This window comes from Penicillium arizonense (genome assembly GCF_001773325.1).
Source record: "Penicillium arizonense strain CBS 141311 chromosome Unknown PENARI_contig004, whole genome shotgun sequence".
NCBI lineage: Eukaryota > Fungi > Ascomycota > Eurotiomycetes > Eurotiales > Aspergillaceae > Penicillium > Penicillium arizonense.
Genome location: NW_019173281.1, coordinates 300,984 through 324,646, shown reverse-complemented (window position 1 = coordinate 324,646; position 23,663 = coordinate 300,984). Strand labels below are relative to the sequence as shown.

The window sequence follows — 23,663 nt, the reverse complement described above, 5'->3', positions numbered from 1 at the left end:
GTGAGAGGAATGGAATGTTCACATCCAAGTCCATTTATGCCCGAAGCTCCCCCGGCTTTCTAGTAGCGGGGGTTGCCCCTCGGCATATCACGTGGGGCCGTGTCTATTTGGTGTAGGCAGACGCGAGGCAGGATCGCGTCGATTTCCGACTCATCCACCACCAACGACTTTGGGGCTGTTTGAAGTTGTTTTTGTGTTTTTGCATATTTCCTTTTGGCATTAGATCAATGTAAGGCATTTTGGATTTATCGACGTGTTTCTTTGCTAACACTGACATCCCAGGTATCGACCACGACCGGCTGGTGGCGAGGGCACGCTCAAAACACCCTTACAACCCAAATCCGTGAACTCAATCGACCGTCTCGCAAGACCATTTAAATGTCCTGGTTCGGCGACGCCTACGCGAGCATCTGAGAAACCGTCGAGGAAGAAGCGCAAGGTTAATTATGCCAATGCTGATGGGAGCGTGGAAGATGGAACGGAGAAACCATACACGAATGAAGACCGGCTTGCATTGGCGACGAGGGAGGTCAATAAGTTTCCGGTGTTTAAGCCGCGGGACAAGGATAAGGCGTTTCGATCGCGATTCCAGATCCCGTTCATCAATAAAGCCGGAGATGGCTACAATGCTGGCCGGGCTGCTCCGACATTGGGCATGAGACAGGGTGCGACATTTGTTGTTAAGCCGCTACATGATCCAAGTGGAGAGTTTGCGATCGTCTTGTACGACCCTACGGTAGATGACGTCCCTGCCGAGCCTGAGCCTAAGGCTTTGGAGGCGCCGACCGAAGAGAAGCCAGAATTGGATGAGCCGATTGTGCATAAGAGTCTGGCAGATATTCTGGGGCTTAAGAAGGATGTGGTGGATCGACCGAAGGTCCCGGTTGTGATTGATCCGAGACTTTGCAAAGTGCTACGGCCACATCAAGTGGAGGGTGTGAAGTTTCTATATCGATGTACCACTGGGCTGGTTGATAAGAATGCAAATGGATGCATCATGGCAGACGGTATGGGTCTTGGGAAAACACTTCAATGCATTGCATTGATGTGGACACTTTTGAAGCAGTCATCTGAGGCTGGAAAAACAACTATTCAGAAATGTGTGATTGCATGCCCGTCAAGTTTGGTCGGCAATTGGGCCAACGAGTTGACAAAATGGCTTGGAAAGGACGCCACGACCCCCTTCGCAGTGGATGGAAAGGCATCAAAGACAGAGCTCACTGCCCAGATCAAGCAATGGGCTATCGCATCAGGGCGTGGCATTGTCAGGCCTTGCCTTATTGTGTCTTATGAGACGCTCCGTATGTATGTTGATGCGTTGAAGGATGCACCAATTGGACTCCTTCTGTGCGACGAAGGACATCGACTTAAAAACAAAGAAAGCTTGACATGGACTGCTTTGAACAGTCTGAACGTTACTCGCCGAGTAATTCTTTCCGGAACGCCCATTCAGAATGACTTGTCTGAGTACTTCGCTCTACTTCATTTTGCCAACCCGAATCTGCTCGGTTCGCAGGCCGAGTTCCGGAAGAGATTTGAGCTGCCGATTCTGCGAGGTCGAGATGCCGCAGGTACCGACGAAGAGAAGAAGCTGGGTGATGAACGTCTGCAGGAGCTCTCCGGTATTGTCAACAAATTCATCATTCGCCGAACCAATGAGCTCCTCTCCAAATACTTGCCAATCAAGTATGAGCATGTCGTGTTCTGCAATATGTCCCAGTTCCAGCGGGGTCTATACGACCATTTCATCCAAAGCCCTGAGATTCGAAGCCTTCTCCGTGGTAAGGGTAGTCAGCCGTTGAAAGCAATTGGCATTTTGAAGAAGCTTTGCAATCACCCTGATCTCCTTGATCTTGGAAACGATCTTCCGGGGTGCGAGCATACATTCCCCGAAGACTATTCGCCCCCAGATTCTCGGGGTCGTGATCGAGAGGTCAAGAGTTGGTATTCTGGAAAAATGATGGTGCTTGACCGCATGCTAGCCCGGATTCGACAAGACACAAACGATAAGATCGTTCTCATCAGCAACTACACCCAGACGCTGGATCTATTTGAAAAGCTTTGTCGATCGCGTGCGTATGGTTGCTTACGACTTGACGGCACAATGAACATCAAGAAACGCTCGAAGCTGGTAGACAAGTTCAACGACCCAGATGGTCAAGAATTCGTGTTTCTTCTGAGTAGTAAGGCTGGTGGATGTGGTCTGAACTTGATTGGTGCCAACCGCCTGGTACTGTTCGATCCCGACTGGAACCCAGCTGCTGACCAGCAAGCGCTGGCACGAGTGTGGCGTGACGGTCAGAAGAAGGACTGTTTCGTCTACCGTTTCATTGCAACTGGTTCGATTGAAGAAAAGATCTTCCAGCGCCAGTCCCACAAACAGTCACTATCATCGTGTGTCGTCGACTCTGCAGAAGATGTCGAGCGTCATTTCTCTTTGGATTCCCTGCGTGAACTCTTCCAGTTCAAACCCGACACGCGCAGTGACACCCACGATACCTTCAAATGCAAACGGTGCCGACCCGACGGCACACAATACATCAAGGCCCCGGCTATGCTGTATGGTGACACGAGCTCGTGGAACCATTTGATTAATACTGGCGAGAAGGGGCCTCTCAATCAAATCCAGGATCTGTTATTGAGACAGGAGACCGGAGAACAGGATGTCTCTGCTGTTTTCCAGTACATCAGTCATTGATAGTGGCAGTTTTGGGATTCTATTACAATTATTGGCATTTGGTCAGTTTGTATGTTTTGGAGCGTATCTATTGGAAGCGAGCGATCATGATCATAGACGAATTCGGGATTTTAATACATATCAAATGAGCTTTCACTGTTCCTATCTCTCAATATCGTAAGAGGTCAGTAATAAAAGTTAAGTAGACTTTCTTGTTCTTTTGCTTGCATCCGTGGCCATAGAGTTGGTTGAAATTCTAGGTCTTGTGCACTTGCTCGCCGACACCGTAGTGAACAAGATTCAAGCATCATCTGTAGAGTAGTAATCTGCCAGTGCGGCATACATAAATCTCGGTCTGGAAGTGTAAGTGTCAGTAGGGACTGTAGCTGCCTGTCAGTTGAAGTTTGATAAACAAAGGGCGGTCAATGCAGCTCAAGTCCAGACCCGCTGCTGACATCACACTCTCCGCGTTGACAACGCATCTGTTTTCAACACTTTGACCTCACTCCAAAGTCGATCTGGGCCTTATCTGACTTGTGGCGTATGAAAACCGCCCTCGTGACTGTGTTACCCATTTCAGCGCGTCCCTTTCACTATGACCATTGCTTAGCCGTAGCCGGAGGAGAACCCGCATCACACGCGATTCGGAGCGATGGATCAAACGATCCAGCGGTTGCTGAACGACAAGCTCTATGACAAAAGGAAGCAGGGAGCTTTGGAGTATGTTAGGCCTGAGGTCCCAAGCTACAGCGATGAGCCAAGACGTATACTGACCGATGATGTTTTGACAGGCTAGAGAAAGTCGTCCGCGACGCCGTTTTCCAAGGAGAGCAGGAGAAAATCCAGAAGATCGTTGAACAGCTTTGTCACGACTATGCCTATGCTGTGCACCAGCCCCACGCTCGGAATGGAGGGTTGATCGGTTTGGCGGCTGCCTCGATCGCTCTGGGATCGGTGAGTTCGATATAACCATGCACTGCGGGGAGATGGTACTGATACCGGGTATAGGAAGGGGTTGCTCCGTACTTGGGTGAAATTGTTCCGCCTGTGCTGGCGTGCTTTTCGGACCAGGATGCGCGAGTGCGGTACTATGCTTGCGAGAGCATGTACAATATTGCTAAGGTCGCCAAGGGAGAAATTCTGCTTTTCTTCAATGAGATCTTTGATGCTTTAGCTAAGGTGAGTGTCGATATTTGAGGTGGGGTGTTGCATAGCTAATAGGCGGCATAGCTTGCATCGGACTCGGAACTGTCAGTCAAGAATGGCGCGGAGCTTCTGGATCGGCTGGTGAAGGATATCGTGGCTGAATCGGCGGCTTCCTATGTGTCTATTCTACAACTATCTGAGAAGGATCGAACGGATCCGGACGCTTTGGATGACCCCGACCTTCCTACTGCGTTCTCTCTTGCGAGATTTATCCCCTTGCTCCAGGATCGCATCCATGTGATCCAGCCGTTCACCCGCAACTTCTTGGTTTCGTGGCTTACTCTTCTAGATACAATTCCTGATCTAGAGCTTGTCAGCTATTTACCGGATTTCTTGGAGGGATTGATAAAGTTCCTTGGCGGGCCTAACAAAGACGTTAATGTTGCGACCCAAAACCTTCTCGATCGATTCTTGGCGGAGATCAAGAGGATTACACGACTGAAGAAGGGGATTGAGGAAAGCCGGAAGGGTCAGAAAAGCAACAGACACTCCGCTGCCAGTGACGCCATGAGCGTCTCGACCGAGCAGAATGTCAACGCCGATGGAGCAAGTGATTCCAAGGGTGACATCGCCGTTGAGGACTCGGACTCGGAGTCAATCTTCGATGGGGAGATCGTTCAAGCCGACGGGGACTGGATCCCCGGACAGGATGTACAGATCGATCATCCCAAGATCCTTGGCATCCTTGTCGGCTTTGTAAACACCACCTATGAGGAAGAAATGCAACTGACGGCCCTTCGTTGGATTGATGCTTTCTTTGAAATCAGCCCGGAGGATATTTTGCCTTTCGTTCCGCGTCTTCTGACCCAGGTGCTTCCAGCGATGTCTAGTGGCTCAGATGGAGTACGACAAGCAGCAAACCAAGTCAACAAGTCACTCCTCGAGTATATCTATTCTCTATCTGATGATACAACTGAGGAGACTCAAGCCTCATCGAAGATTCCATCTACCACTGCCAGCAAAGAGACCATAGAGCGAAGGTCATCTACGCCCGGAGTCAGACCCTCGGAGACGGCGAGCATCGATATCAGAAAGCAGTCAGCGCAGGAAGCATCCGTTGCAGCCACACCACGAAGCAGCGTTGTTTCCACGCCCCTCCCTACTGCCGACCTTGATTACGCCGCTGCTGTTAACTCCCTCACATTACAATTCCTCAACGAGAACGAAGCTACGCGAGTGGCAGCTCTTTCGTGGCTTATCATGCTACACCGCAAAGCACCTCGAAAGGTCGTCGCGTTCAATGATGGCACCTTCCCGGCATTGCTGAAAACGCTATCAGACCCTGCAGAGGCTGTTGTAACCAGGGATTTGCAGCTTCTTTCACAGATCTCCAGAAACAGCGAGGATAGCTACTTCACTTCTTTCATGGTGAATCTACTGCAGCTGTTTTCTACTGACAGGCATTTGCTTGAAGTGCGCGGAAATTTGATTATAAGACAGCTATGTTTGAACTTGAGCCCGGAGCGTATCTACCGGACTCTGGCAGACTGTCTTGAAAAGGAGGAAGTATGTGAACTGATTTTCTACGACGTTCTATGCTAACAGGCGCAGGATCTCGAATTTGCCAGTATCATGGTGCAGAATTTGAACAACAATCTCATCACTGCGCCAGAGCTCTCGGAGTTAAGAAAGCGCTTGAGAAATCTCGATTCAAAAGTAGTACCGCCCCCCCGAACGTTTATACTTTGTACCGAGGCTCACAAGTTGTTCAGGATGGGCAAATGTTTTTTGTTGCTCTGTTCAGGTCATGGTGCCACAACGCTGTGTCCACCTTTTCTCTCTGTCTTCTTGCTCAAGCGTATGAGCAGGCATACAACCTACTTCAGATCTTGTCAGTGCACCAGTTCTTTGGATTATGGTCTCCTGCTAACACTAGCACAGTGCCGAACTCGAGATGACAGTCAACATGCTGATTCAAATCGATAAGCTGGTGCAACTCCTTGAGTCTCCAGTATTCACCTGTATGTCTCTTCTATCTTTTAATAATCCAAAAACTAACAGATATACAGACCTCCGCCTCCAACTTCTGGAACCCGAAAAATATCCCTATCTCTACAAATGTCTCTACGGCGTCCTCATGCTCCTCCCCCAGAGCTCCGCCTTCGCAGCCCTCAAAAACCGCCTGAACAGTGTCAGCAACATTGGCTTCCTCCACAGTGGCCCCCGCAGGTATGGACCCCGCGAAACTCCCCGCTCACCTGTGTCCCCCATGAAACTGACTGAGGCCCAACCCCCCAGCACCGCTCAAACCGCCCCATCATCATTCGACCGGTCCTCCGGCACACGCCTCAAAACCCGCGACGAGAACACCATCCGCTGGGTTGACCTCCTCGACAAGTTCAAATCCGTCCAGGAACGCGCTCGCCGCTCACAGGCTTCCCAGCGCCATTCCCTCGACCCCTCGGATACCCTGCTCAACCCTACCCTCACCGCTGCACTCTCTGCCGCCGCTGCTGATAGGTCCAAGGATCGATCCGGTCTCCCTGATGCTCCGCGCGGTGCTCCGGCTATGAATCCTACTGGTAATGCTGGAGCTGTTGGTCCTGGAATTGGCAATGCTGCCGGTCGTGGGTTGGATAGTGGTGTGACGAAGACTGTTATTCCGGGCCCATCCCATAAGCATAAGTCGAGTCTTCCTAACCTGGGACGGTTGGGTATCGGAGGGCGGAAGAAGAAATAGGGGGTTTGCTGGTCCTTTCCATGCAAAGCTTCATTGTTCCTTATACTTACTTAACTGGAGATACCCAGCATGCGAGGTTTCTTTGGACAATAGCCTTTTTTTCATTTACCATTAGCAATGGAATCACTCCTTATGGCAATGCTTCAATATAGATTTAGGATGTAGCCATGTTTTATATCGATACTCGAAATACAGAAGGTATAGATAAGAGCCAAATCATAAATATTTCGAACATTCAGTCCCAACATGAAGACTATAAACGAAGAAAATCAAAGTAAAAATGCAAAGAGAAAGAGAAGTAGAACACATCACAGAATTAGCACATCTAACCCAAATGACTTTGGGTAAAGAGTATACTTTTTTTTCAAGTCGGTTTCCCGGCACATGGAGCACATGAGACAGACCATAAACAATCCCAACAAAAGTGGGAAAGAAAGAAGCAAAAGACATGGAGACTATACAAGAACCCAAAATTCGTCGAGACTCCGCGGAAGCATCACGCGAAGAGTGAAAGTAACAAAAAAGAAGAAGAGAAAGGAAGGAAAGGAAAATGCTAAAACGAAACAAAAACGGCGCTAATAACCCCGCGTAAATGGCTCAGGCAAGACCACAGAGGTAGAAGAGTAAATATAGAGCTCAGCTCATCCCTCACCGTGAAGCTTGGCTACTGCCACTCCCCCACCCCGTGGGCCGCCAGCTACCGGTAGAGTGTTTCGAGACGGTACTGGTAGGCGAGTTCGCACCGGTTGAGTAGACATATTCGCCGTCGACGTATTGCGCGCCCGTGGAGAAGGTGCTGCGGTGCTTGCGGCGGGCGTAGCGTTGTTCGAGGCGGTAGAGCTCGAGTTCTGTGGGTTTGTTAGTTATACTTCGGTGGCAGTGTGTGGATTGAGTCTGCCTGGTTCGGATGTGTGTGTGCAGTGTGTGGATTGAGTCTGCCTGGTTCGGATGTGTGTGCATTGACCGAGTTTGAGTATTTGTTGTGTTTTAGGGTTGTGGGGAGGGGAGTTTGGAGGGAGAGGGACTGGACTGGCGGGGGGTAGAGACGTACTGGCTTGTAGTTTGTCCATGAGACCCATTGTGAATTAAAATGTGCAGTCGAATAGGATCAGATTAGAGGAGAATATTGTTTTGGTTTTTGAATGTTCAGAACGTGGTTGCGGAAACGGAAACTTGTTGATAATCGTTCCCTTATGCAGCAATTGGGAACGTGAGCGGTTGGTGCCGGATGTTGACGTTGCTGTGTGAGCATTTGTCAGTTCCTGGTACATGCATAAATAGAGCCATTGGCCTAGATTGTCTGGATCTGATCTGGGATGATCTGATTTGGATCTGGTGTCTGTATCTCCCTTACCTTGTTTCAGTAGGCGCTGGGATCTCAGGAGAATATGAGGGTCGCATGGAATGTTTCCGGAAGGAATGTGTCGGATTTGAATGAGAGAAAGGGGCTATTGGTCCCCGGTAAAGAGCGAATAGCGACGGAGGATAGAAGCAAAGATAAAGCAAAGATAGAAGCAAAGAACAGAAGAAGAGAAAGGGGTGGGGAGAGAACGTGGGTTGTGGAGTTTAGATTCACTAGTCAGGGCTGATGACACCGCGTCGTCGTTTCAGATTTATAGAAACTTGTCACTTGTTAACTACAGTATGCGATAAGAAGGTAATTTTCCTTTAGGAAGCTCTATTCTAGAATTGTTCTTTCTTTCTTCTAGGCACATCCATATCCTATGTATCACATCTACGGTACGGAGTATAGCTCAGTGCTGGAAGTCTAGCCCGCGCACGGATAGCACTAATTTAATCGCGCATACGCTAAAACAGGTTTAGGCGGGTAACTATTGAGCTTTGTTCGTCGCGGGAAACACACTTAACGCTAAGTTGATAATGTAACTTCAACCTTTATATACTTCCCCTCAGACCTTGCCGCTTTTTGTTCAAAAGGGAGCAACATAGATAAGCACAAAAAGCACACTGACCTACTCACGTGAGCCTCAGCTATGCTAGTACTGTCACGTGCAGCCCTCTTTATATGGCCCTATTGTCCTATCACAAAAGGCCTGGCTCTATCAAAGGGCTCATTTATCCTAGTACCATCATTTGCGGGAGGGTGACTCCTTTAGATCGGGCTCAAGATACGCAGGATTCAGCCGATGGGTCTTCAAAGTACAGTAGATATTTAAAAACTTTTTATGAGCTGAGGTTCAACCGGGGTCCCTTCAGACCGATCTCATTCTTTTTATAAGAATGCATGCATTGATAGCCTGTAAGCATCTATATAATTGTGGTGGCCCGCAGTTGCTGGCTTAAGAGACAGCGAGTGGACAAATTCAATCTTCAAAGACCGCATACTCTACTAGAACGGGTTTAGGTAGGTAACGATTGAGCTTTGTTCGCGGGAAACACATAACGCTAAGTTGACAGTGTAAGTTATCTCCAATCCTGATGTATTCCAATCTCTACAATCATATATCATTTACGCCTTACTATCAATATCCTCTCCCTGGTTCCGCTCCAGCTCCAAATCCTGGGCCATAGACAGTTCCTGGGCTATGATAAAGTTAGCAATCAATAATCCAAACACGCAACACTGTAAGTACTCACCATTCCATAATTCCGCATAGATTCCATTACGATCGAGTAATTCACGGTGCGAACCCATCTCTGCCACCTGGCCTTCCTTCAGCACCAGGATCTGGTCGCTATCACAGATGGTGCGCAGACGATGAGCTACGAAAACACTAGTACGGCTCTTGTCCTTAAGAATGCTGTTGATATTCTGGAGGAGGGCTTGCTCCGTGTAGGTGTCGAGGGCGGATGTCTAAATATAGATGAGTTGACTGACCACCTGGTGTAAAATAAGTACTTACTGCCTCGTCGAAGAAAAGTAGTTGCGGATCCTTCAGAATCAACCGAGAGATTGCCAGTCGCTGCTTCTCTCCACCGGAGATCATCATGCCGCGCTCACCTACTGCGGTCTGGTAGCCCTCTGGTAGACCTTCGATCAGCTTGTGGATGTGGGCCCGCTCGGCGGCGCGGCGCACTTCATCGTCGGATGCATCGATCCGTCCGTAGCGGATGTTGTGCGCGATTGTGTCGTTGAATAGGGGTGTATCCTGCGGCACCACTCCAATGGCTTTGCGGAGACTGTCAAGGCTCACATCACGGACGTCTTGGCCGTCAATGAGGATACGGCCGGATTGGACGTCGTAGAAGCGGAACAGAAGACGCAGAATTGTAGACTTGCCGCAGCCGCTAGGGCCGACAATGGCAAACTTCTGTCCAGCGGGAATACTGAAGGTGGCATTCTTCAGGATTGGGCGGTCTGGGTGGTAGCCGAAAGTAACGTTCTCGAAGCGAATCTCGCCGCCCTGGGTGAGCTGCAGGGGTTTGGCGTTGGGTCGTTCGGTGATTGTGACATTGACCTTCTGCAAGTTGAAGAGAGTCTCCATGTCCAACAGGGACTGGCGCAACTCGCGGTAGACAGAGCCCAAGAAGTTGAGGGGAACAGAGAGCTGGAAGACTAGCTGGTTCACCATTACCAGGTCACCGACGGTCAAGGCCCCGGTTGCAACTCCATCGCAGGCCAGGTACATCATTGCGGCCAGCGCAGAGGAGAAGATCATGTTCTGACCGGAGTTGAGGAATGCCAAGGAGGTGGTGACCTTGATGGATGCATCTTCGTAATTCTTCAAGGCCTTTCCGTATCGTGCAACTTCAAATTTTTCGTTATTGAAGTACTTGACAGCCTCGTAGTTGATGAGTGAGTCCACGGCAACAGTTGCGCCGCGGTTATCAGCTGCGTTAGCCTGTCGGCGAAACTTGGTTCGCCACGCAGTGGTAGTGATGGTGAATGCTGTGTATGCGATCATGGTTGTGGTGGTGATGGCAGCAAATTGGAGGCCATATTGATAGGTCTAGGAGGTTAGTTGGATTCACTTAAATGTCGGCATCAAAGCATACCAGAATACCGCAGACAAGCGAAATTTCAAGCGCAGTCGGTACCACATGGAAGACCATGGAGGTCAAAAGGAAGCTGATGCCTTTAGTACCACGATCTATCGCACGGGTTAGACCGCCGGTCTGCCGGGAAAGATGGAAGTTGAGATCCAGTCGCAAGAGATGTTCAAAGACATTCGAAGCCACTTTTCGGATTGCTTTCTGTGCAACACTAGCAAATACCGCATTGCGGAGTTCTTGGAACAATGTAGCTCCAATTCGAGTCACACCATCTAAAATGTAAATTAGCCAGGAGTCTCTTTTTTTTTGCGATAGTCTCTCTCTCACAGGCAATAATCATCGACCCAGCCACAGTGTAGGCAGTCCCACCGACAGAAGCAAAGTCTACATTCATCGAGTCGACAATGCTCTTGAAGTAGAAGGGGATCTCCACATTGAGAATCTGCATAGAATATGTCAGTCTCACCGAACGCTTCCATTTCTAGAAAAGAGCCAACCTTTGCACCAACAAGCAATGACAATGCCGAACCGACACGGAGCTTCGTACCCCAATCATCCTGCAGCTAATCAATACCCAATCATTGTATAGAATAGCACTCGGGCATTACCTTCGGCCACAGATACTTGGCCATTTCCCTCATAATGGCCCAATCCGCCTTCCGTTGTTCCTTCGTTGCAGCCATAGGCTCACTCAGCAAGTCCTTTTTTGGTGTCTTCGCATCGCCATCTTTCGGCGTTTGGACGATTTTGGCGCTGGCCAATTGCGACGGGGCTGGGGTAGAAGCACCGACTTTCGTAGATGTCTGATCTTTATTTTCTGTAGATTTGTTCCGCAATGGGATACCGCCTGATGTGAATACACGCAGGTGCGTTCCGTTAAGTCGCGTGCACCGTGACCGGCCGGTGAAGCTCGGATATGCGAATTGCGCCGTGCGCCAGCACGGCGATCGCGCGGCTCTGAGCAGCATGGCTGCTTGGTAAAATATGAATCAATCTCCGGGAATTGTTTGAGTCACTGGAAAGCTCAGGGGTGCATAATGAGCACAGGTGACGTTGTCGGCAGCTGTCCCGATAGCTCGCGGGGGAAAAGGCCGCCGGGTTCGGAGAAAAACTATCGGGGTCCCCAATGCCGGAATAGTAGCAGAGTACTCTGTAGAGTGTAGCGATGCAGAAATAGAAAACTATCCCACTTTATATAGAAATAATCCAATGTCGCAATTCCGAGTGTCAGTTGTGTACTCCGTAGGTGCTCGGCGCCACGATTTCCCGACTCTCGCGCTTTCCTGACGTAAACTTCGCCAGGACTCTCTCTGTCTGCGCCATTCACACCTGGGCACCATGCGTCCTTCCTTACAGCAAGGCGTTCGGCCTTTGTCCTGGACACGAGTCATTCCTCGTAGGCAAACGCGCTATGTTCAGATTCGCGCCGCGCCCTCGGGGGTGCCTTCGGTCAACGACCACCTGCCCCTCGCTAACACGCCCAGCTCTGTTGAATCACGAGGTAATTGAGCTTCCTCCGCGGTCAAACCTTTGGCATTGGGATATAGGCTAATAGCGATGAGAAATAGATGCGCGGTTCGACGTTGTCGGCGCTCCGTATTCGCTCCTTTCGGTTTCTCTCTCGGCGTCGCAAAACTTGTACACACGACGAGGAACACTGGTTGGCTTGAGTGGAAAGGCGGATAATGTAGGCAATGCTATCTTTGTGCAGACTTTGGCAATAATCTTTGCTAATATGCCGATCCCAGGTGATTTCAACATTGAGCGTTCTAGAACCTTTCCGCAGGGCTGTCGTGGGAGTGCCCTTCCTTTACCAGAAGGTATATTGGGCATATAAGTTCAGGTGGAAGTCAATGAGCCATAGGTTGACGTGTGTATAGGTCTCCTCCGCCACCCCCGTCACAGCTCTCGTCTCCGTTCGGTCACCCAACACTTCCTTCGCCGTTGTGAATGTCAATGGATCCGTGGACTGGATGGTTGCCCAACGACGGGCTTTGCTTGCATGGACGGGGCGGTCTCTGTCTATCAAGCCGACTATCAATGCCAGCCTGGTTCGTTAGACCTTACTTGCCTGCGAGATATGAAGCTAATTTAGGCAGAGCTTATCTCATTGGGGCAGTTCCGAAGTGACCGGCCGAGGACTAATAGCCTTGGTTGGTAACGGGCAGCTCTATTCGGTTGAGTTGAAGGAGGGCGAACAGTATATTGCGCACCCCAGGTATGTTTCTATACTAACAGCCCGTGTTGCACATGGCTGATCCTTCATAGCAACGTGCTCGCCTACACAATGTCCTCCAACCCTCCCCGTCCCTACCGCTTCAAATCCACCACCCTCAGCTTCCAAGTCCCAGGCTTGAAGACTCTCCCGAGCGTCTTCCAAAAGGCCAAGTTCATCCGCGACATGTCCGATTCCAAGGCATACAAGACCACCATGCAGTTCTTCCACAAGCTGCGTACCTGGTCTCGCATGACTATCTGGGGTGATAGGGTATGTCACTTTCTTCTTCTGTTGATGTTCACCAGCTAACTCTATTATCTAGCTCTTCATGCAGTTCGATGGCCCAACAACCATCCTTATCCAGTCCCGCGGTCCTCGTCTCAACGACGTCTTGTCAGGACAGGAAGTCAACGAGATTGCCGGCACCCCTCGCGGCTTGTCCTCAGCCCCCTACCAGGCCATTGAGGTCGAGAAGACAGACTCTAACAAGTCCGCTAGCTATACCTCGGACATTGAGCGCTCGGTCGAGCAACTGGAGCAGGAAATCCGGGGAACTAGCCAGAGCGTTGCAAAGATCCGCAAAGATGGTAAGGTGGAAATTGAGGAAGTTAGTCGCAACTAGATGTAGACCATGGTCTAAGGGAGTTCTTCGCATTGGGTTCTGTAAGGCTAGGGCGGTCTCCGTTTGGGATGAGTATTACGTTGCATCCTGTACAGTATGAGCATTTCTTTTCTCTTGGTGCCACTTGATCAATCTCTATTTCTTTACTTCTAGGCTCCATTTCTCAAATATTGACGCGACAGTAGTCTAAAGGGGGTGGGAGTAACATAGAAGTGGCGTGGTGATGCTGATTTTGGCGTAGGACTCTGAGAAGAAGAGCCCAGAAGGCGATTGTGATCTCCCGTGTACTCGTCGACTTGAGCCATGTGGACACAAATGCCAGGCTAAGTGTCATGCAACAGTTATGCACGACGCTTTTTCCTGCTGCAAGCCTTGCCCTCGGATTCGTAAGACCTCTGATCATGCGTGCCCCAGGGTCTGTGGTGAGAAGTGTTGTCCTTGTTTGGTCAAAATCCCTGATGTATCAGAAGTTTGGGCACGGCTGCTTGCGAAGACTGGAGTGCGGTGGTGATGTACTTCTTGTTCTTCTTGATGTTGTTGGCACAGAAGATAACGGGTTTCCATGCATGTAGAAGGTCTTCGGCATCGAACGAGAAGGGGGCTTGCTTGACCTGGGATGCTTCGAACATATCAATGTTGCGGGTACGCATCAACCGGACAATCCACCAAAGCGCGGCGAATATCGCAGAGGGAGGACGCGGTAACAATGTGCTCTCCAACCGTGAGGCGGGCAGAGTCAGCGAGAGCGGGACTCCATTTTTGGGCATTGTCAAAAGCGTGCTTGATAATAGGAAAGCGAATCTGTTCCTGGCCAGTGGTGAGATCTGGATGACCAAAGGAGTTCGCACGATCGGTTGCAAATTAGTCTATATATCACGAGAGTGTTGGAAGCTTGGGTCGGTACTGTAGATTTTGTGCGGAAAAGCTGTAGTGGCAAAGCTATATCAACCAGCAATCTTTGAGGCCGAGTTGTCGAGACGTTATATGAAATCAGGGGCATAGTTGATATTGCCAACCTGCTTCGAGAGTTGAAGACATGGTAGGTGAAGAGAGAGATGTAAGAAAGTTGATAGCGGTGGGTCAAATGATGTAGTGGAAAACGTCGTGAGGTGAAATCGATGTTGTGGGTGAGGATGCGGTTCTTCGTGGCTGTAAAGGCAAATCTGGCCTGTGTTAGTAACGATTCATAAAAATCCTCAAATTCTGAGGTACGTCACATACAAGAGAGATGAAGGTGGGGGAAATAGAAGAGAAGGTTTAAAAAGGAGGAAGAAGAAATAATATACCTTCCTAATCTAGTACTTGTGAGGATATCAACCTCTACGAGCTTACTTTCTGAGGTACCTCAGAAAGTATAGGTACGCTTGTTAGTCGGTCCAGACTCTAAATTGATACTATCTAGGTTCTAATGACGTAGAGGTACTTTTCTGTTAGTTGGATTGCGACCTGAGCACCTAGGCTATGGCCTTTCCGCCTATTGCAGAGCTTTGGATGAGTGTGTGAATTGTATCGGCTGCTTTACCCATCGTGAATCCTGTTTTGCGGCGTCTCCATGGCCGGGTAGGTCTGGGGTCAGGACGTGGAAGGATTGGTCAAGATCCCGAGGCTATCTGCTTCCAGTCGGCGCAGTTTGTGAGAGCGCCATGGATGAGGACAATTGTTTCATTTTCTGTCATGTTTGATCGGAGAGGCTACCATACTATTCACTTGGGCGAATGTAAAAGGGAACCTGTCTCAAGGAACCTGGGCCTGAGAAGGATTCGGCCCCCAAATTCAACGCGTACTTCAGATCTTACTGCATGACTAGCAGATTGTATGCCTGGCTTAAGGATATTTCGCCTCGATTGAAGGTGTCGTATGCAGAATAAGAGACTATTTGAGGACTATAAAGATCTATACGCCCTCAAGCCTTATGGACTTGACTTTAACGTGGATCCTATACCCTTTCGAATAGTTTAAGTTAATTAACTTACTATTCAACCTACATATACTACAAGAAGCATCGGATTAAAGAAAACAGTAAAAACGCAATTAATTAAAACGAGAAATATCATGTGAGAAGGGTGGTAGGTATCCTTTAATATAGAAGTTGTCATCTTGTAAGCCTGAATGAACTGTCGAGGGTTTCTAACTAAAATTATTATGAGAAGGCGAGATGGAGTACTCCTCTAAAGTAGTTCGATATTAAGAAGCATACCTTTAAAATGATGTATATCCTTCAGTGGAAAATATGAGGACTTACAATTCCTTAAAGCCGCCTCGGCCTTTCGGACTAAGACGGGCACATCTCCGACCTGTTCTCCCCGGGCCCAAAGACCCGCGGAATCTCCTCGGTTCTCCACAGGGTCAAATCAGACCGCATAATAACGTGGTGAGTCAATAATAGCGGAGCCACTATGTCTTTGCTTGGTTTAGCTCCAAATATCAGAAAAATGACCAAGATTAAGCACTGTTCGGACTTAGTGAGATGCGATGGCCGAGACTCCTTATATTATCTTTTCTTTTTGTCTCTTTGATCTTGATCTTGATCTTAAACCCACCTATATACTTTAAGGGTCTGTTTCGTTACATATCTAAACCTTCGAGTCTCGGAAGTTTAGCGCCCAACCGGAAATTACTCCGTTTGCTATTTTCAAGTGAGTCGCATCGCATTTTGAATTAAGCCGTTTCTTCGTTACACAGCGCTGTTTCTTAATCTTGTACTTCCCGTCTCCGCGAAGTCTATAAATCCACTTTTATGGCCCAAACACCAGTTCTAATCCCATTATTCAAAACAGATTGCGAACAATTGTATATCCTCGTCCCAAGGACGATTATAGAGAACCCAAAGAGCCTTCCTAATAATGACGGCCACCAACCCTCCGTCCATCGATAGTGCCACTACAAACATACCTCCATCTGACAACTCAACCCCCGCCATGAGTGTCCAAGGGAATGAAGACCCCGAAAAGGGAATCCAAGGACCGGAAAAGACAGAACCTGCAGCCGACGCACAACCGTCTGAAAAGTCCGTCGCTGCTGGCCCAGAGCCCGCAACGCCAGCAATTGGCCCGCCGCCTGATGGAGGCGCGGAAGCATGGTTGGTTGTTCTGGGAGCATTCTCCGGTCTGTTCGTTAGTTTTGGCTGGATTAATTGTATGTGTCACCTGCTTGTATGATATTGCAAGATACTAAACTCCCACCAGGCATCGGAGTCTTCCAGACATACTATGAGAGTCACCAATTGAGCGAGTACTCCACCAGCACAGTGACATGGATCACATCGCTGGAAACATTCATTATGTTCTTCTGCGTACGTCCAATATACATTTAACAGCAACGAAAACCAACATCTAACAATATCATAGGGCCCAATCTTTGGAACAATGTTCGACAGCTACGGACCCCGCTGGATCCTCCTCTTAGGCACATTCCTCCACGTCTTCGGTCTAATGATGGCCTCCCTCTCAACGGAATACTACCAATTCATCCTAGCACAAGGAATCTGCAGCCCAATCGGCGCAAGTGCAATCTTCAACGCCTCAGTCAACTCTGTCAGCACATGGTTCGCCAAACGCCGCGCCTTCGCGCTGGGCGTGACAGCCTCCGGATCAAGTCTGGGTGGTGTTATCTTCCCCATCATGGTGACCCGTCTGATTCCTGAAGTCGGTTTCCCTTGGGCTATGCGTATCTGCGCGTTCCTCATTCTCTTCATGTTGGGTATTGCCAATGTCACCCTCAAGTCGAGGCTGCCGCACCGTCCCAAGCCTTTTGATATCCTGAGTTTCCTGCGACCATTGACAGAGCTGAAGTTCGCGCTTACACTTGCCGGTGCTTTCTGTTTCTTCTGGGGAATGTTCTTGCCTTTCACTTTTGTTATTACTCAGGCGGAAAGATACGGCATGTCCCCCGGACTGGCTCAATATCTGATTCCCATTTTGAACGCTGCTAGGTAAGTTCTAGTTTTTCTCTTTCTTTATGGGGGCTTAATCTAACCAAATTAAATAGTATCTTCGGCCGTACCCTTCCAGGCTACTTCGCCGACAAAATCGGCCGTTACAACATGATGGTTGTCACAACTTTCTTCTCTGCAATCCTTGTCCTAGCGCTCTGGCTACCATCACGAGGCAACGCCCCTGCCATCGTCTTCAGTGCTTTGTATGGTTTCGGCTCTGGTGCCTTCGTCTCCCTCGCCCCAGCATGTATAGCACAGATCTCGGATCTACGCCAGGTAGGCGTGCGCAATGGTACTTTCTTTGCTATCATCTCCTTCGCGGCTTTGACGGGCACTCCAATTGGTGGTGCTCTGGTTCCGGATGTGCTACATGGCTCTTATACTAAACTGCAAATTTTCTGTGGTGTTGTTATGATTGCTGGATCAACGCTGTTTGTGTTGGCGAGAGTTGTTGTTGGTGGTGGGTTTAAGCTGAACAAGGTGTGAGATGAGGGGAAAATGGCTTCTATGGACGGTGGCATTTAGAGTATATATTACGATATTAAAAGTTATATTGTTGATATTTAATGTTTATATAATTTCTCTCATTTCTATGCATGGAGGCTTTGACAAGGTGGTTACCTTGGCACCGAAAAAGTATATATGGTTTTCAAACGAAGGAATAGCGTATGTTTTAGAACTAGAGAAAATCTGTAGCCCAAATCTGCTTCGTAGAACCAGATAATGACAATTATACTGAATTGTCGAGAACAATTGGTCAACTGCCAAGATTTGCTAGTAACTAACTATACCCTAACTTAACTAACTTATAAGTTATCAATACTTATGGGTTAGTCACTACTTATTTTGTGCTATAGACTATAAAACTTATTTTTTATCTAATATGTCAACAAAACAACTTGGCTAAAAACAACGAATCGCCTGTTTTCATCGAAAAACCCCAATCGGGAAACTTGCGGGAAACATCGGCATGCCGAAAACGGCTAATTTGACACCCTTTCCACCGCTTTTTTCGCACCCATTGTGCCAAACTTCCGATAACCATTTGGAAGACATTATTTGATCTGATACAAACGATCGTCAACCACAATTTTCAAATTGAAGATCCAGGACGGGCGTGCAACACAAAAGATTACCGGTTTCGGCCGACGTCCGCGCGGGAAAAATTCAAGGGCTCCACCCAATTCCCCGGCATTCAGATTTTTTCTTGGCTTTGGGGTAAATTTGCAATTACGAAAATCTGATCTCTGAATCATCTGTGCTATCAATGCTGGAATAAGTGCTTGGCTTATTCATTCGGGCTGCTATTCCCCAATATACTTCGGGAAAAGCGCCGAGCAGGACAAAGTCTGCCCGCCATGAGTGACCAAGACTCATATGCCGTTCAAGGCAAGGCCATTGATGAATCCTTTCAAAATGATGAGAAGCCTTTCGACGCGAAGGACCTGGAGCCTTTTGGTAATGAGGAGACTGCTGAGGTTAAGTATCGGACTATGAAGTGGTGGTATGTGACTCGTTCTGGCTTTTGATATCAATGGACATGGCTAATCGTGGTTATCAGGCATTGCGGCATGCGTGAGTCTCTAACTCTAGATATGTTAACGTTTCAGCTTTGATACTAACAATATTCTGCAGTCATGATTGCTGAGAATGTCTCTGTTGGAATTCTCTCTCTCCCGTCTGCTGTGGCCACCCTTGGAATGGTTCCGTATGTATATCCTTCAGCATCTTTCCCAAAAACACATTGACTAATAGTAATACAGTGCTGCCATCATGATTCTGTTCATCTCCGCTCTGTCATGGTATACGGGCTATGCCATTGGCCAATTCAAACTCCGTCATCCTGCAATTCACAGTATGGGAGACGCCGGCGAGCTCTTGATGGGCCGTTTCGGCCGCGAGCTACTCGGAATCGGCCAGCTGTTGCTGCTCATTTTCCTTATGGCTAGCAACATTCTCATGTTCAACATCCTGATGAATGCATTGACTAATCACGGCACCTGTACGCTGGTCTTTGGTGTCGTTGGACTGATCATCTGTTTCTTGGGAGCTTTGCCGCGTACTATGGATAAGGTCTACTGGATGTCTGTCGCTTGTGAGTACAGAATGGAGCTTAATACCTTGATATACAGTCTGACTGACAACTATCCAGCATTCCTGAGTGTGCTTATTGCAACAATTATCACCATGATCACCGTGGGAGTCGAGAGTAAGGGCTGGGTCCCGAACGAAGTCACCACAACTGTTAGCTTCCGCGAGGGCTTCCTGGCGGTCACCAATATCATTTTCGCCTACCGTATGTTAACATCTCATGAGGCATCAACCATGGTCGAAAGCCAAGCTAATTTGATATATAGTCGCCCATGTTGCATACTTTGGCTTCATGTCCGAGACAGAGGACCCGAGAACCTTCAACAAGTCGCTAGCTATGCTTCAGATCGTCGACACGGTTCTGTACCTGGTCAGCGCACTGATTATCTATCACTACGTGGGCCCCGACGTTAAGTCGCCCGCTATTTCATCTCTAAGCCCCTTGATGAGAAAGATTGCCTGGGGTATGGCCATTCCAACTGTGAGTCTATTATTGTTTTAACGTTTTAGCCACACCTGCTAATCATAGACAGACTATCCTTTCTGGTGTCGTCTTGGGCCATGTCGCCTGTAAATATATCTATGTGCGCATGTTCCGTGGCTCCGACAACATGCACAACCGAAGCTTCCTGTCGATTGGATCTTGGGTTGCTATTTGTCTTGGAGTCTGGGTTATTTCGTGGGTTGTGGCGGAGTCCATTCCTGTCTTCAACGACTTGCTCAGTCTTATTGTAAGTTTTGGGGTGTATCATACTTTATGGGGAATTCGGCTAACACTGCTTTTTACAGAGTGCACTATTTGGAAGTTGGTTCAGCTGTATGATTATCCCCTTCTCTGCTAGCTACCTTTTCTGACATTGAAATAAATGCTAACTTTATACTAACAGTCGGTCTTCCTGCTATTTTTTGGCTGCACATGAATCAAGGTCAATACTTTAAAAACTGGAAGAAGATTTGTTTGACTATTATCAATGTTGGCATCTTGGCCATTGCCTGTGCTATTGTAAGTCTCCTTGACGATTTCTATAACTTGACTTTGCGGTTCAGAACTAATATTTGTCTAGTGTGGATTGGGTCTCTGGGTATCAGGTGTCGCGATTCACGAAGACTCAGGCACTGCCAGCTGGTCTTGCGCCAACACTACCTGATTGTTGAAAAAGCCAGCACAAAAAGAGATCTTCAACCCTCAATAGAACTAACGTTAAGCATTAAGCGTCATAATGTCTTTGATAATGTCTTGGACAGGATCCATATCCCAAAATGAAAGAATTACTCCAATGAAAGATGATCAATTCACCAACGCCAAAATATCTGTCAAAAGTACTATCAAAAGTACAAATGTATAAACATGAAAACGCCCTAGCACCGTCGCTGAAGGTGGATGATGCATGAAAAGACCCCAATTATGCCCGAGTATCAAAAATGCAACAATCAAGCCAAAACTCCCTGTCTCATATTCTCCACTGTCTTGACCCCGACACCCTTCAGCTGGCTCAGCTGTGCCAGACTGTTCACCTGGAATTGGGGCTGATCTGAGATCACTTCGCCATTGTTTTCGTCTGTTGTCGTTTGGTCCATCTCGCAGAGACAGTCTACAAGTGCCTCTGCCTTCTTGGCGCCTACGCCCTTGAGCAACTTGATCTGGCTGACGTCCCTTGAGTTGATGATGGACAGCAGATGCATTGTACGAGGGGAGATGGAGGGATCCTCGCTATCAAGGAAAGTGGGATCCTCGTTCTCGCTGTGACGGGGCTTAGCTGAAGCACGCTTCTTGTGTCGTGGACGCATGATCTCTTCGTCACTTGAGAAGCCGCCACCTGTCTGGTCCATGTAATCATCGTCATCCTCGGCATGGCGTTTCCCGAGGGTCTTGGTGGGCTCCTTTTTGAGAGAAAGCATGCTACCAAGTCTGCCCTTAGGTGGGGAGGGTCCTTGCTTCTCCCAGGCCTTAGCATGAACACGATCCTTCAAGGCGGCGATCTTGCCAGCCAGCTTCTCATTGTGTGGAAAGTGAGGAGCTGCCAGCTGGTACATTCTCAGTGCGGAGCCGTCTTCGCCGCGTGCTTGATGCTGTTTGGCCATGAGTAGGTACGATAGACCCTCAGCCCGCGCATCCTCAGTACCATCAATGCGCTGCTCCAATTGTTCCAAGCGTCGCTGCAATTGCTCATTGAGCTCACGAACCTGTGATTGCTTCGATTGCTCGCTCACGGCTCGTACTGCCAAAATCTCCTCAACCTTCTTCTCAACCATCTCCTCAATCCGGGCAGTCGAGAAATCAGCATGGCGCGCAGGAGCTTGTGCGCCTAGTGGTTGACGAGCTGGCTTTATTGGAAGACTCGAGGGCACATTAGAGAGGGAGGTGCGCTTGGGGCCTTCTGGTTTCCGCAGCTGGCTAATGAGCTTGGTCTGTGGCTTGTCGGAATACACACTGAATGCCTTCACAGGCTTGGTGTCATCCTTCTCTGCTGGGTCCTTAGCAGCAGGGGCTGGCATGTTCACATTGACAGAGGCCGTGAGCGGACGCAAGGGTTGGCGCGCACTTGCCAGAGAAGGCCGAACGGCTGGTCTTGCCGGGCCCTTGAACATAGGGTCATTCTCCACTTCCCGAACCTCGATCTTCCGGGTACGGTTGGCGACGTTCAAGGAACTGATGGTGTCCAAATGGTAAGATCGAACAGGAGCAAGGTTGAGGATCATCACAGTCAACCCGTTGTTTTGTCCCAGAGACAGAATTCTTGTCATCTTCGACTCGCGGTACGGGATGCGGTGCTGCTTCTTGTTGATAGCCTCGACACACTGCGCCAAGACGAAAAGGCTCTTGTTGATACTGGCTGATTCCACCATACGCTCTTTGTCGTTCTCCGTCCGCCGATTATCTTCAGAGCCTGCAAGATCGATAGCGGAAGCAGTGCTCACGCGAGTATGTTCAGGCGAGGAGATGGTAACCTTCACACCAAGAATAGCGTGCGATCGAGAGGAGTGCGCATTGAGCTGGAAGTATGTTTAGCAACAGAGCCAACTGCTTGTCTTTGCATCAAAATCATACCTTCGTCGCAGAAGTCGACCGATTAGTATTCGCCTGGTCATAGAGCTGCTCAAACTCCTTCAAAGTTGTACATGGCTTCTCGCTCAAGCCGCAGACAACAGTCTTTCCACCATTGTCGCGAAGGGGGAGGCCAGCCATCGTGCGCTTCTCGGGTGGTTCGAACAAATCGTACACTTTGTCGTTGTAAATTTCATAATAGCTCAGAGAAACCTGCACCTTTGTCTCTCCCTCGCTGTCTTTCTCAATCTTCCGAGCGCGCCTGTACACACCACTGAGTAGTCGAGGAATTACACCCCTGTCCGCCAGGGTTTTGCCGCCGCGCATTGTGTGTGTTTTGCCTGTTCCGGTGACACCGTATGCGAACAATGTCACGTCGAAGCCATTCAGGAGGTGCTTGATTGTCGGTGCCACTGTCACTCTAGTCAATATGTTGGCCCATTGGGTTGCCCAAGGCGTCGGAACACGACTCACCCTCAGCATCGAACAGCTCCTGCTGGGACACCTCCGCGTCGTACACCCCATTGAACTGGAAGGCATATTCCTCACCCTCATTCTTGGGGTTGGGGATCCGCACGACATTGTCCCTATCCCTCAAAGCCGCCAGTTTCTTGTCGCTCTTGTCACTCTTTTCGCCGACGGTGGACAGACGAGATTTGTCGGTGGCAGATGATCCTGTACGCAGGATAACATCAAGATCCCGTTCGGACTTGAGAAGAGGGCGGACCCGTGCGACGACTCGGACACTCATTGTGGCGTGATGGTCATTCAATCCTTTGTTGGGCGATATAATCCAATGCAACGCAGGAAAGGACAGACGATAAAAGGGAAATAAAAAAGAGAACCAAATCCCCCAAAGCAAAGAAACGAAACTACCTACTTGTCGACGGTTAATGCAAAACTTGAGGTTAGGGAACGTGTGGAGGAGTTCTCTTGTGATGTGTGTTGTTGGCAGGGCAACCATTGGTTTCGTCCTTGGTGGGCATTCTGGAGTACCACCTCGCGCTTCTACGGTCTCTTTCTCTACTACGTGTATAGCTGCAAGTTAGCTAAGCCCAATTGGCAAGCAGCCGTCACTGATAAATTATATCATGGTCGTCCAGTCGCCAAAGTATCGATTCAATCCGTGCGTAGACTAGGGTTCACGGACCAATTCTAGTACAGGCCGCATTTATATACCTGTGTATCCCGAATATCGTACATGTATATGTCATGTCTTCCGATAGGTGTGGAAA

The 23,663-nt window shown here is 48.9% G+C and overlaps 9 protein-coding genes across 9 annotated transcripts; 5 read left to right on the top strand and 4 right to left on the bottom strand.

The window, feature by feature from the left end:
• Positions 1 to 14: 14 nt before the first annotated feature.
• On the top strand, positions 15 to 2,698 carry PENARI_c004G05880 (DNA-dependent ATPase RAD54; the record flags this gene model as incomplete). The annotated part of the gene is made up of 2 exons (XM_022629164.1): positions 15 to 91; positions 283 to 2,698. 2 exons carry the CDS (start codon positions 15 to 17, stop codon positions 2,696 to 2,698), a joined length of 2,493 nt encoding a protein of 830 aa, XP_022490867.1.
• A 631-nt stretch (positions 2,699 to 3,329) lies between these two features.
• Positions 3,330 to 6,563, top strand: PENARI_c004G03175 (VAC14 family protein; the record flags this gene model as incomplete). Its single annotated transcript, XM_022629021.1, has 8 exons — positions 3,330 to 3,397; positions 3,469 to 3,631; positions 3,686 to 3,856; positions 3,908 to 5,389; positions 5,435 to 5,539; positions 5,596 to 5,714; positions 5,765 to 5,844; positions 5,893 to 6,563. The coding sequence occupies 8 exons, from the start codon at positions 3,330 to 3,332 to the stop codon at positions 6,561 to 6,563; spliced, it is 2,859 nt and encodes a 952-aa protein (XP_022491110.1).
• Positions 6,564 to 7,211: 648 nt separating this feature from the next.
• Positions 7,212 to 7,642, bottom strand: PENARI_c004G06161 (uncharacterized protein; the record flags this gene model as incomplete). Its single annotated transcript, XM_022629181.1, has 2 exons — positions 7,212 to 7,411; positions 7,615 to 7,642. The coding sequence occupies 2 exons, from the start codon at positions 7,640 to 7,642 to the stop codon at positions 7,212 to 7,214; spliced, it is 228 nt and encodes a 75-aa protein (XP_022491193.1).
• A 1,391-nt stretch (positions 7,643 to 9,033) lies between these two features.
• atm1 (ATP-binding cassette Fe/S cluster precursor transporter ATM1) lies at positions 9,034 to 11,485 on the bottom strand (the record flags this gene model as incomplete). Its single annotated transcript, XM_022628914.1, has 7 exons — positions 9,034 to 9,107; positions 9,162 to 9,378; positions 9,428 to 10,474; positions 10,521 to 10,789; positions 10,845 to 10,959; positions 11,015 to 11,074; positions 11,126 to 11,485. The coding sequence occupies 7 exons, from the start codon at positions 11,483 to 11,485 to the stop codon at positions 9,034 to 9,036; spliced, it is 2,142 nt and encodes a 713-aa protein (XP_022490655.1).
• Positions 11,486 to 11,855: 370 nt separating this feature from the next.
• PENARI_c004G08538 (AIM24 family protein) lies at positions 11,856 to 13,357 on the top strand (the record flags this gene model as incomplete). The annotated part of the gene is made up of 7 exons (XM_022629295.1): positions 11,856 to 12,018; positions 12,086 to 12,204; positions 12,266 to 12,337; positions 12,398 to 12,568; positions 12,617 to 12,735; positions 12,786 to 13,005; positions 13,058 to 13,357. The coding sequence occupies 7 exons, from the start codon at positions 11,856 to 11,858 to the stop codon at positions 13,355 to 13,357; spliced, it is 1,164 nt and encodes a 387-aa protein (XP_022490770.1).
• A 446-nt stretch (positions 13,358 to 13,803) lies between these two features.
• Positions 13,804 to 14,124, bottom strand: PENARI_c004G04826 (uncharacterized protein; the record flags this gene model as incomplete). The annotated part of the gene is made up of 1 exon (XM_022629109.1): positions 13,804 to 14,124. One exon carries the CDS (start codon positions 14,122 to 14,124, stop codon positions 13,804 to 13,806), a length of 321 nt encoding a protein of 106 aa, XP_022490920.1.
• A 2,076-nt stretch (positions 14,125 to 16,200) lies between these two features.
• Positions 16,201 to 17,777, top strand: PENARI_c004G06722 (uncharacterized protein; the record flags this gene model as incomplete). The annotated part of the gene is made up of 4 exons (XM_022629203.1): positions 16,201 to 16,492; positions 16,543 to 16,649; positions 16,705 to 17,288; positions 17,345 to 17,777. 4 exons carry the CDS (start codon positions 16,201 to 16,203, stop codon positions 17,775 to 17,777), a joined length of 1,416 nt encoding a protein of 471 aa, XP_022490901.1.
• An 872-nt stretch (positions 17,778 to 18,649) lies between these two features.
• On the top strand, positions 18,650 to 20,530 carry PENARI_c004G03144 (uncharacterized protein; the record flags this gene model as incomplete). The annotated part of the gene is made up of 10 exons (XM_022629020.1): positions 18,650 to 18,795; positions 18,853 to 18,866; positions 18,927 to 18,999; positions 19,055 to 19,386; positions 19,444 to 19,587; positions 19,649 to 19,863; positions 19,916 to 20,113; positions 20,172 to 20,199; positions 20,270 to 20,385; positions 20,447 to 20,530. The coding sequence occupies 10 exons, from the start codon at positions 18,650 to 18,652 to the stop codon at positions 20,528 to 20,530; spliced, it is 1,350 nt and encodes a 449-aa protein (XP_022490812.1).
• Positions 20,531 to 20,813: 283 nt separating this feature from the next.
• On the bottom strand, positions 20,814 to 23,179 carry PENARI_c004G08988 (kinesin family protein; the record flags this gene model as incomplete). Its single annotated transcript, XM_022629318.1, has 3 exons — positions 20,814 to 22,376; positions 22,432 to 22,841; positions 22,903 to 23,179. 3 exons carry the CDS (start codon positions 23,177 to 23,179, stop codon positions 20,814 to 20,816), a joined length of 2,250 nt encoding a protein of 749 aa, XP_022490635.1.
• Positions 23,180 to 23,663: the final 484 nt, after the last annotated feature.